Source organism: Panicum virgatum, chromosome 7N (assembly GCF_016808335.1).
Source record: "Panicum virgatum strain AP13 chromosome 7N, P.virgatum_v5, whole genome shotgun sequence".
Classification (NCBI taxonomy): Eukaryota; Viridiplantae; Streptophyta; class Magnoliopsida; order Poales; family Poaceae; genus Panicum; species Panicum virgatum.
The window spans coordinates 3,786,928-3,799,189 of NC_053151.1; the positions used below are offsets into that span (position 1 = coordinate 3,786,928).

Below are 12,262 nucleotides of genomic sequence, written 5' to 3' on the forward strand. Positions count from 1 at the left end.
TCCTTTGGCTCGGCGCGCGCAGCGAGCCCTGCCCTGCTAGCCCCACCGCCCGCGGACAGCACCGCGAGGCCCGCCGCCAGGAGCAGCGCGGCAACACCTTCCCTTGGAGGAGCCGCGCCGGGAACCCGACCTCCGCCGGCGAGTTTGCAGGGGCCTCATTGCTGAAGAATATGAAGAGGAAAGGGAGAGAAAGAACGAGCGTTTTCATCCTGTTCGATCTGTCCGGGTTGTAACCGATGCTGCAAGGGCATTTTGGGTAGGTTCAGCCAAAGAAAACGTGGAAAAATAAAAAAAAATGATGTGATAAGTGTGGAAAAGGCATTTCAGCGTTTTGACATCGTATTATAATGGCATTGTGGCCAAACCCAAAAATTTAATGGCATTTTGGCGAAACCCGTTTATGAGAATGGCAAAATCACAAATTTCTCTCCCTATCCTCACGATAGTTCCCGACCCGCCGACGTGCCCTGTGTTCGGCTTCGGCATGAGCCACCGCCACCAGAGCATCCTGCCGCCATGCCGCCGCCGAAGCCCGGCCTGCTCGCCCCCGACCTCGCCCCCTTCCTTGCCGAGCACCCGCACGGCGCAGTGCGGCCGGGGCCGCCGTGTCGAGGGCGGCCACAGCGAGCCGCGTGCGCCCAGGACCCAGGGGCGCCGCGTCGAGGGCGGCCGCGGCGAGACCGCCGCGCGCACCCACGGCCGCATCCGAGCCCCACCCCGCCCGCGTCCGCAGCGGCCGCGTCCGAGCCCCATCCCACGCGCTTCCGCGGCGGCCGCGTCCGAGCTCCGCCACACGCGCGTCCGCGGCAAAGGCCGAGCTCCTCCCGCGCCAGACCTCCGGCTCACATGGTTCTTGCTGAAGGCAGCGTTGGACGCGCCATGTCGGGGCAGGACAACCGTGAGCGAGCCCTGGCCGGGCACCCGCCGCCGAAGGACACCCATGGCCAGCCGGGGCCGTGATCGCCGGCGCCCGACAGCGTGCGCGTCGAGGCACAGGACAGCCGCAGCGTGCGCTTCATCCACTTCCACAGCGGCTCCTCGGCCGCCCACGCGGAGGTGGTGGCGCTGGATGGGCACCGTCGCGACGAAGCTGCTGGCCTCGAGGAGCTTCGCCTGGGGACCTCCTGGTCGAGCAGCGTGAAGATTCGCCGCCCCTCTTCCCGGCGGACTTGTCACACGCCCTCTGGCCGCTGCCCCGCAGCACGGCCTCGACGCTGATGTCCACTCGGCCTCCGCGCCGTCAGAGAGCTGGCCCTCTGCGCGGTCCACACGCCGCCGCGCCTCGCGACGACGTGCTCCGCGGAGGCGATGCCTTCCGCTGGCGAGCCTGAGGACGACCGGCACGAGCGCGCCGCGCTCCAGGAAGGCTTGAAATCTTTAATCTCCTCCGTGGCATAGCCGCATTGGGGCTCACCAGCGGAAGGCCTGTAACAGCAGGGTAGAAATGTCCATTTCATCTCTGTTAGGCTCCGTTAGTTGTTATTCCGTCCAAAATGGCGTGTAGGTAAAAAGTTCGTGCAATGGTATATAGGTGTGAGGAAATTTTTTAGTAGTACACATGTAACTGCCATCTTTTATAATGACATAGAGGTAAAAGACTCCTTTCTGTAGGGGTATCTCCCACTGCTGTGGAGGCTTTTACATGTATACCATTACAAAAGATGGCCCCGGCGTCCATACCACTAAAAAGTTTGGAGACACCTCTATATCATCGCGTTTTTTCTTTTTGACGTCTGTACCATTTTGGACGGAAGGAGTGCTAACGGACCATTATACCCTTAGATGCCAAAAATTGCTTAAACTCTCTCCTCACAATGACGAGTGGCCTCACTTGTCATATTCTTCTTCCTTCCCCATCATTCTTTTCCTCTCACTCCTATCTCTCTCTCCCTGGCTCGCACGGGCGGCGGCGGCGGCTCGCCCCGCGAGGGGAGGCCTGCCCGCGATGAGGCCCGCACCGGTAGCAGCCCGGCCGAGGCGGCGCTCGCACTGGCGGAGGCCCGCCCGAGACGGAGCTCCCGCGCACAGATGCGGCAGCCCATGCCGGCGACGGAGGCTCCCACCGGCGGAGGCCCGCTCGAGGCCTCCAGCGCGCAGCCGCGGCGGCGGAGCTCGGGGAGGGCCACGGCGCGGCAGCGTGCTGCGACCCCGACGGGGAGGGCCATGGCGCGGCGGCGGCGGGCTGCGGCCCCGTCGGGGAGGGGCGGGGGCCATGGCGCGGCGGGGAGCCTCACGCGGCGACGGCGGGCTGCGGCCCCGACGGGGAGGGGAGGGGGGCATTGTAACACCCCAGGTGTTTCATTAGCTAAACCAGGGTCATTAGCACCAAATCTTGTACCTTAACCAAGAAACATCGAAACAAATGCATGAGTATATGCGTGTATATGTGTATTTGTGCATAGGTCAGGAACCTCAAATAACTTTCAAACCAAAGCAAGTAGGCTTATGAAAATGAATAGACATGTTCACCATGAAAAGATTTGTAATTGTTCAGTTGAACTCTAGGGGTACAAAGGATAAAAATCACATGAAATGATAAGTTGTTTGAATTATAGTTTCCGGAAATTTAAAATAACTTTTAAACCTTTGCTCGGTTAAACATTTTCCTGAAATAAAAGTTGTAGATTTTTAAATTTTCTACAACTTTCGTATTCAGAGTTTTTCATGTTTCAAAAGGAATTTATGAGAAAAATTTGAGTTTGAATCAAACCTTTAATTCTCTCTCTTCTCTCTCTCCCTCCCCTGTTTTCTGCTGAGCCGAGGTCACCGTCCGGGTCAAGGCTGCAGGCCACGCGCCGTGCCCTCACCGCGCCCCGTCCCTGGCTCCTCCCGAAGCTTCCCGGTCTCTCCACGCATCGCCGTCCATTTGCGCGCACGCCGAGGTTCGACGCCGAGCCGCCACGACGAAGCCGTGCCTCGCCGCCCGACCGTGCCTCGCCCCCGTCTCGCCCTTGACTCGCCTAGACCATTCCCGCGAGCTCCGAGCCGTCCTCACCTTTCTCTCCTTCCTTCCTGAGCGAGAGAGCCGAGCTCCGTTGCCCCTGTTGCCCGGGAACGGCCGCCGCCGCCACCATGGGCGCCGCCGCCCCTTAGGCTCCCGCGGAGCTCCCTCTTCTGCTCTTCCTCGCGCCCAAACGACCCCGTAGCTAGCTTCCTTGGCCGCCGCTGGTGCTCCCCGACCCACCCGCCGCCGCCCAAGCTCGCCGGACCGCCGCCGCCGCCTCCAACTGCCGCCGCCGGAGCCTCTGTTCCGCGGAGGAGCCTCTTCAGGCCGCCCTGCGCCCAACCAAGACCATCCCTAGGTTCCTCTCGCCGCTCTCAAGCTTTTCCCCATGTTTCCCCTCGCCGCCGGCCGCCGCAGGCACCGGAATCCGGCCGCCCGCCGCCTCCCCTGCTCTGATGTCCGGCCAGGGGCCTATCCGCGAGAAGATAACTTCTTCCAGGGGCCTCTGCGCAAAAAGTTCTTTCTTTTTCTTTTGTTTCCCAAAACAGCAAACTTTGAAAATTCCTAGAAATTCGTAGAAAAATCAGAAAAATGCAAATCCAAATGTTCTGGAATCCTTGCAACAATATCTACAACTTTCTTTACATGCACATATTTATTTTCTGTCTGCTTTTTAATCTAGGAAAAAGATTAAATTACATAGGTTATAATTATTCTAGGAGTTATACTCATTATCTATCGGTTATTTTGGTGGGTAGCTACTTCATGCCATGCTTAGCTTTGTGTAAAAATTTGAGCATCAGTTAATACTTGTAACTAGATGAAACCCTAGTTTTGGCTAGATCTAGTAGAGTAGCTTACTTTTTATTTCTGGATGTTCTGTTATAGATTTGTGTATTAAACTTTTTCTGTGTGCTTATAATACTAGATGATCACCACTGTCCAAGTTTCATTAATTTTAGATTTGTGTAGCTATTTCTTTTATTTAATCCTTGTTTAGTAGGCTTTATTTATGATAAATAGTTTCTGTTCATGATAAATCATGAAAATATTTCTGAGTGTTCTTTTTGAATAGTTTAGTTTGTCCATGAAGTTTGAGCCTCAATTCATTACTAGAACAGGATCTAAAAATGAATCTTGTAAATATGATGTCTGTTTTTTTTATTTTCTCAGAATTAATTGTTTGTAGATAAAATCATGAAAAATTTACAGTAGCTAATTCATCCCTTTTTAGACCTACTTTTAAAGTTTGAGATTGTTTTATACTCTGGTCTAACCTGTATAATTCAATCTTATTCTAGGAGTTGTCTGATTACATGAATTGTTCTGGTTAATTGGCTACAAGTTTTGGGATGAATTTTGCAGGATAGCTAGTTCTGTTTACCTTCTGTTGGTTATAATTTTTGTTGAATTTACTACTATTTGTGTGCTGAGTTGTTGATTTATTAACCAACCATGTTTTAATTGCTATAGGAAACTACTCCCACTTGTTTAGGAAGTTAGTATAGTTTTCCTGTGCTGTTGATCATGATGTCTTGTGTAGTTAGATATGTTGAGTTACTACTCTATAAATGATTGCCCAGTAAAATATGAATGGAAGTGTTTCACTCTTTAACTTCGGGTTTTGTTTGATTTACAACTTTATAGTGAAGCAAGTTATAAGTTGTTATCATCACAACAACTCACCCGTGTGCATCTCATTTAGATACTGCCACTCTCGCTGACGGAACATACGAGCTGGTGCCCGAGTCTGAGAGTGAGCAGCGTGAAGCTCAAGTGAATCTAACTGAAGCTACTGAAGACCCGAACCTGATTTCGGAAGAGCCCAGATCCAGTTGCGCCCAGGAAGGCAAGCCCCGGAGCATGTCCCTCTATTTTAAATAACGCAACTTATTATTGTTTCTATCTACTTGTGCATTTAAGTTACAGGAGTTGATTGGAACCTTAGTTGCATGATCCTAGGTACCGACGCTTGAACACTAGTATGTGTAGGTCGCTAGTTAGCTCTGCTAATGATTCGGTAGAAGTCGAGTGATTTTCTATCACTCGCGAGAAAATATAGGAGTTGGTTGTTTACTACTTGCTACAACTATAAGGTCTACGGGCGGGGTCGTGATACTCGGGATGCCCCGTCTGTTTAGTGAAAAGTAATAAGGCCGCAGTGTGTGGTAGTGGTGGTTAAGCGTTTGAACGTACTAATCACATGCCGAGAATATGGTAATCGGTAAGCTTAAGTACTGGATTGAACCGCGGCCGGAACATACCTTCCCACCGTCTTGACATCGTTCTCATCTAGCTAATGACGGGTGCAGGGCCGGGCTCTGTAGTCGAGGGCGGTGGGCCTGTTCCGTGAAGCGGGAATTGAAGGAAAAAGTCGCACGTGTGACTCTGGGAGTAACCACGTGACGTGTGTTTAGGTCTGCCTGGCCAGGTTAACAAATTCGATTCGAATCGTCCGCTTCTCACGGTTTGGGACTGCTTAACCCTTCTGCTACATAGAGTAAGAAGTGAAAGATGATGATGATGAATATGGTTGATTGATGAAAAATAATTGTTTCCACCATGTATGCTATTGGATAGATGCTCACCTAGAGTGGTTAATTGAACTAGAACCAGAAAGCTAAAACCTAAGATTAAGGATCTACTCTGTACTGCTTTTCGGCAAAACAAACCCCTCAAGCCAAAAGCCTTGCATGTCTAGTTAAAGGGCTAAGTATACTCTCAGTCGGGTAAGTCTTGCTGAGTATTAGAATACTCAGCCTTGCTTGTGGCTCATTTTATTTCAGGAAATACTTTTGAGGACATGATTGCCAGTTTGACCTGGCCTTGCACTCTCCCGCCTGGTTGGTCCGTGGAGTGGGACCCGTCCCCGGCCAACGATGACAAGAGCGAGTGATGTCACGAATCGGGCTTCATCGTGACACCCATATCGTCGTTAGTTCTCGTGTTTATTTTTCCGCTGCAATAAAAAACTCTGGTGTTTTCCTTTTATGTTGGCTTTGAAAAATACTTTGTTAAATTTGGAACTTAGTTTGTAATTCTATTATTATGTTAAACTCTGTGGTGTAATATATTGTGAGGTGTTGTAATCTCTGGACTTGCCTTCGCGTGAGTTATGCTGCTTTGTTCGATCCAGGCGTAAGTGGTTTTATCGGGAATTTACCCGACAGACCTCCGATGTGCTCCGTCTGCTGTGCGAGTTAAACCTAATTGCCTTTGCAACGATGGTTAGCGCACTTAAGCCGGTTTATGTCGGGCGGTTCTGCCACAGGCATGGCGCGGCGGCGTTGCGCAGCCCTGGTGGCAGAGGAGCAGAGGAAGAGCTCGCGGCGGAGCAGGATGTGGTGCTCGTGAGAATGAAAGGGCAAATTGGTCATTTTACTAGATTAGCCCCACATGTCAGAACTCTAGATCTGTTAACTTCTAACGGATGGTGGATGGAATGGTATAGACGTCGAAACAAAAAAACGCGATGTTACAAAGGTGTCACCAAACTTTTTAGTGATATGGATGTCGGGGCTATCTTTTGTAATCGTATTCTACATGTAAAAGCCTCACTGCTGTATCCTATCTTTAACATGCTTAATGCTCGAACGCTGTGAACCTTCTGCCTAATGGGGCAGGGCGATTTGCCTTTCCGCTCTAGAAAAATTATGTCTATTGATCCGATTTACTCTTCTTTAAATAATAATTTGGGGATTAAAACACACTTTTCCTATATCCTAAGTTGTTAAACGGGATTAATTAGGTGCTCACATCTTTCAAACTAGGATTATCAAATTCCGGAGTATGTTAATTTTTGAAAGTGTATCAAAAAGTCGGCAAAAAAAAGAAGAAACAAAAAAGGTCGTTACATGGGCCGATGGACTGACATATGCCTGTTCGGAGTCGGTCGGCCTGCTTGCCTGCTGTGATTTTTTCTTTTCTATATTTAAAAAAAATCAAAATTTCAAAAATATATGTTCGTTTCGAAAAATTTCAAAAATATACCCCGGTCGCCCTATGGGGGACAACATGCCCTAAATGTAATTTTTTTCATCAAATTTGCAACGAGGTCCCTAGCCGGGGGCGCGCGGGTACAAGGGGGGCGGGCGACAGGGGGGCCTGTCGCCCCCCCCTCGGGCGATCAGGGGCCCCACCCACAGGGCGACAGGGGGGCCTGTCGCCCCCCTCGGGCGTCCGGCCCTTCCCCTCCTATATAAGCATTCTACCCACATTCCCTCCTCATTTGAGCCCAAAAATTCCACCAAAACTCCAGAAAAAAGAGAGGGGTGAGGAGAAGGGAAGCGGCGAAACTCTGCCGGATTGCGCACTTGTTATCTGCAGGTTAGTACATTTAGCTTATGTATTTTTCCATTTGTATTGTAGAGTAATTTAATTTAATTAGTGCTATAGTAGAATCATTTAAGTAGTTGTTTAATGATACTTTAGTTACGTAGTAGTAAATTTGTTTAGAAATTAGTACTACGCGTTTATTATTACAATTGCAGTACTATTAGAGACGTGTTTATAAATTAATTACGATTTAGAATAGAATTTCGCATATGCAGTATAGAATTTGAGTGTCATCACGTAGTTATGAATACTTATATGTTGTAGTTGAAATCCATACTTAGTTTTTACGGATTATTGAATAAGGTAGTGAAGTAAAGAGTATAACTCGATAAGTATTCTGTGATATACAGATATGTCGAGCAAGATACAGTTTCAAGTATTTTTTGGTGACTACAATATTTTGTATGGGCCAAATGGAGTAGACATTTCTGCCTTTAAGTGCACATCTAGTGTCATAGATAAACCTCTGGAGAGGAGTTTTGGTTCCATATGTAATTGGCTGCAGCGTGGGTTCCGTGTTGATCCGGAGACACATGTGAGGACCGTCCAGTCTCTTGTTAATTGGGAGGTAGAAAGTGATTTATGGAAATTGATGATGATATACAGCACTGATGACTGGCAGAAGTACATGCAAGTAGCTCTAGAGCGTGGGTGGCCTCTGGCCATTCTTGTTCAAATCCGGGAGAAGACACAAAATGAAATCCAACATGGTGCAGATCAAGTAAATCCGAGTATTCGAAGAGAGACCCAACTATGGTGAGCAAGATGAGTCAGAAGAGATAGAGAACCAAAACATCGGACCACAGGGTCTTGCTGATGAGGAAGAGATGATACATAGCATTGTTGACGAGATGGAGGTAGAAGACCAAACCGCAATGGAGATGGAAGAATATGAGGGCTCATCTGATGACGAGCAGTACTCATTGCCAAAAGAGTGGAAGGAGCATGGTTTTGGCAATCATGTCGCAGAAGACGTACGAAATCAGGAGTGAGAGTACAGAGGGAATGAGGTAGTGCAAGGTGCAACATATCCAAACATTGAAGCCGTAAAAGATGCTGTGAGACTATGGGCAATATCATTGAAACGAGAATTTAGACTCGTAAAGTCTAGCAGTAAAGAATATGAGGTGAAGTGTGTGAATGATGGATGTCCATAGCGAGTACATGCATTCAAGGGAAAATGGAAGTCGAACTGGAAATGTTCCATTGTGACAGAGCACACTTGTTTGCTGTCAGAAGTTCTTCCCTCGCATCGCAATATATCATGCGACTTTGTTGCAAAGCAAATATATGGGTTGATTATGGACAACCTAAATTATGAGCCAAAAATGATTGTTCGATACATTGAGCAGACTTACCAGTACACCATTAGTTATTTTAAGGCATGTCGGGCAAAATAAAGGGTGTTCGAGATGCGGTTCGGCACATACGAGGCATCATATGATAACCTACCTCGTATGCTATCTCAGGTTGCTACTAGAAATCCTGGAAGCTTTTATGACACATACCTCGTACCAGCCGTGACTAGGGGGCAAAGCATTCTGCAACGAGCCTTCTTTTGCCTAGGTGCCTGTGTTAGGGTATTTCAGTGTTGTCTTCCGGTGATCTGCATTTATGGCACATTTCTGACTGGAAGGTATAAAGGTCAGATACTCACCGCAATTGGGGTAGATTGCAACAACCAAATAGTTCCGCTCGCATTTGCATTTGTTGATAATGAGAACTTAGACAGTTGGTATTGGTTGCTTGAACGAGTGAAGGTTCATGTTGTTGCTGCACGTCCAGATGTGTGCCTTATTAGTGATAGGCATGCAGGTCTGCTACAATCAATACTGAAATTGCAACGTGGAACTACGACAACGCCTCCATTGTGGCCCGATGTCCAAAACAGGTGGTGCATTAGCCATATGGGTGCAAACTTCTATGACCACTTCAAGAACAAGGATCTTAAGAACATGTTTAAGAGGTTGTGCACCCAAAATCAACAGAGAAAATTCAATGCATTATGACAGATGCTTAATCAGTTGACTGCAGAGCTAGTGAAAGTAAGGGCATCAGGAACAATCACGAGTCAGGCTGCAGAGGCTAGGGATTCAATTGAGAAGCCATTTTCACACTGAATTCGAGGTGCACCTAAGGAGAAATGGTCATTCGTTTATGATACCAACGGAATGTATTATGGTATTCAGATAACGAACCATGCAGAGTGTTTCAATATGGTTATGCGATCTTGTCGTACTTTTTCTCTTGTGGGAATTGCTGAGTTCATCATGTATGGGTGCATGATGTATTTCAGAGAGTGTTACATGGCTGCAAGCATAAACATCAGCAACCCCCAAATTCAGTTTTGCACAAGAGTGACACAATATATGCAACAGAAGATTGAAAAGGCTAAACTACACCGCGCCATATCGAAAGGTACAATGGAGCATAAATTTGAGGTTCTATGTAAGGATAGAACTGGTCGTGGTATCCGTAGAGATAGAGTGGTACAGGAGAGTTTGATTACAGTAGATGGCAAAGCCTTCTGCTCCTGCATGAAGCCTAAGTTATTGCATGTGCCATGCTCGCATCTCATTGCGGCAAGTGCAGAGTCTGAGTTGCAGACAGGAGTATTTGTTTCACCTTACTTCAGTATCCACCTGGGGACATGAGGTATACGGGATTGGAATAGTGGGACCTTTCATTCAGGATAATAAGGATAAGATGTTTATTTCTGATCCAGCCACTAAGAAATGCAAAGGCCGCCGTCAGACACGTCGTATTCGGAATGGTATGGACGAGCCCGATGCGGGCGCCGGACCTTCTTCCTCCTTTTGACCTGGTACAAAACACTCTCTCAATACACTCACTAATTTACCACGCAACATATGTTGGTCTACGTTTATATGTTACCCAGGGTTTGTTTCGAGTACGTTCGTTCCAGATAACGAGGGCGTCACCTTAGAGGAACTCGACAGCTTGACTCCAGACTCACCTGGCGCGCACGGTGACCCCGATGTCTTGGGGTATTCACAGTTAGGAGGAGCACCACTCGGGATCTCTCAGCAGCAGACACCGCAACCCCTTTTGCATCCTTAGCGACAGGTGAGGTCTCCGAATCGTCACACCTACTCCGAGGGCCATGTCCGTGCACAGCAGAGGGCTAAGAGGGTCCGACGCCCTAGGGGTGGTTAGATATATTCGATGTTTGTATCTCTGATGTTTATTTGTAATGAGATAGCTGTGGACCGCTTATTTGTACACTTCAACGTTCGCCTCTGATCACTATCGTATTTTCCATCACATACGATAGATGGTATGTTTATGCTTCGCTGCTCCATTAGGACTAACTACGATTGAAACTCGACATTATGTACATATCCAGTGAATACAAATTACGTACGAGACATACATACAAGCATAGTACAACATTACCAATACTAAATGCGAATACATCTTGAACCGATGAACATCATATGTTATAGATCATGGCATGAAATCATTTAGGTCGTCATCCCAGTTGACAGATGGTGATGCTGCAGGTGTTGTAGTATGGCTCGACGAACCTCTTGTCTTTCCCTTTCGCTCTTTTCTGGATCTACGTTCATGTAAGGGGGAGGAACATCATGTCTTGTAAGCCATGGTTTGGGGGCATAAAGTCATTCATGTCGTCATCCCAGTTAACACAAGTTGGTGCTTTAGGTGCTGCAACATGACTTGACGAACCTCTTCCCTTTCTCTTTCTCTCTTTTCTGGATCTTGGTTCATGTACAGGAGAAGGAACATCATGTGTTGGAGGCCATGATTTGGGGGGCATGAAGTCATCCATGTCGTCATCTAAGTTAACAAAACTTGGTGATTGAGGTGCTGCAGCATGACTTGACGAACCTCCGGTCATCTGTTCTTGTGGAGGCCAAGTACTGTCACCCGAAGATCTTCTCCACCTTCTTCGCCTAGTTTGCGGCATAATTCCACCGAAGATACGTACCAATTTGCGGAAATTTGGTATCGATTTGTTAATTAACTCCGTGTCCTCGGGGTAATCCAAGCATATAATTAAACAACAATGTTACTGTTTCAAACATATTGATTCCAAATGACGGACGAGATTAGAACTGAATGAGAGTTACCTTAATGTGCATCTCATACACCTCTTACCGTATCTATGTCTTACAAGAACTTTGTAAGAATTCAATGATATTAGGATGATTCGCTAGTTCACATACTCTCATGTATATCTTCCGACGTTCTAGCAGATGTCCCTTTACATCTTGCGTTGTATTACCTCGAAATAATGTGATATCTTTAAACTTTACTACTTTGGACAACACTATCTCTATCATACCATCCGCTAACGGATCCAACTTATTACTGATAACAAGATGGGTCATGATATCAAGCATTATACTAGATTTTTCTTCGGTCCATGAAAATCCTCCACAATTGGAGGCAGTCATTGCCTTATGCTGCAATATCAATAAGGTACTGTCATAATTCTATTCTAATTCGTAATTAATTTAAAAACAAATGTGTAATAATATTGAAATTGTAATACTAAACGAGTGTTCGAAAGCACCAAATCTAATTCAGCTAATCCGCTAATTAAATTAAATTATTATACAATATCAACGGATTCATACGGAAGTTACCGGTAGATCACAAGTGCGGAATTCGGCAGAGCTTCACCGCTTTTCTTCTCCTCACCCCTCTATTTTTTTCTGAATTTTTGGTGCAATTTTTAGCATCAAATGAGAAGGGAATGGATACCAGGGCTTATATAGGGTGGAAGGCCTCCTGTCGCCCGGGGGGCGACAGGCCCCCCCTCCCCCCGACCAGGAACCTCTTTGCAAATTCAAAAAAAATTACATTAAGTTTCTGTCGCCCGTTGCTCGGCCCTGTCGCCCTGGGCCGGGCGAACAGGGTATTTTCGAAAATTTTCAAAACCGACATATATTTTTAAAATTTTTATTTTTTTAAATATAAAAAAGAAAAAGACGCCTG

At 47.2% G+C, this 12,262-nt stretch overlaps 1 protein-coding gene across 1 annotated transcript; it reads left to right on the forward strand.

Annotated features, from left to right (window-relative positions):
• Positions 1–516: 516 nt before the first annotated feature.
• On the forward strand, positions 517–960 carry LOC120683077 (basic proline-rich protein-like). The gene has a single exon (XM_039965092.1). The coding sequence runs from the start codon at positions 517–519 to the stop codon at positions 958–960; it is 444 nt and encodes a 147-aa protein (XP_039821026.1).
• Positions 961–12,262: the final 11,302 nt, after the last annotated feature.

What these genes read in the sequence shown, in the direction of transcription:
- LOC120683077 (XM_039965092.1), top strand. Translation starts at nt 517, where the DNA reads ATGCCGCCGCCGAAGCCCGGCCTGCTCGCCCCCGACCTCGCCCCCTTC.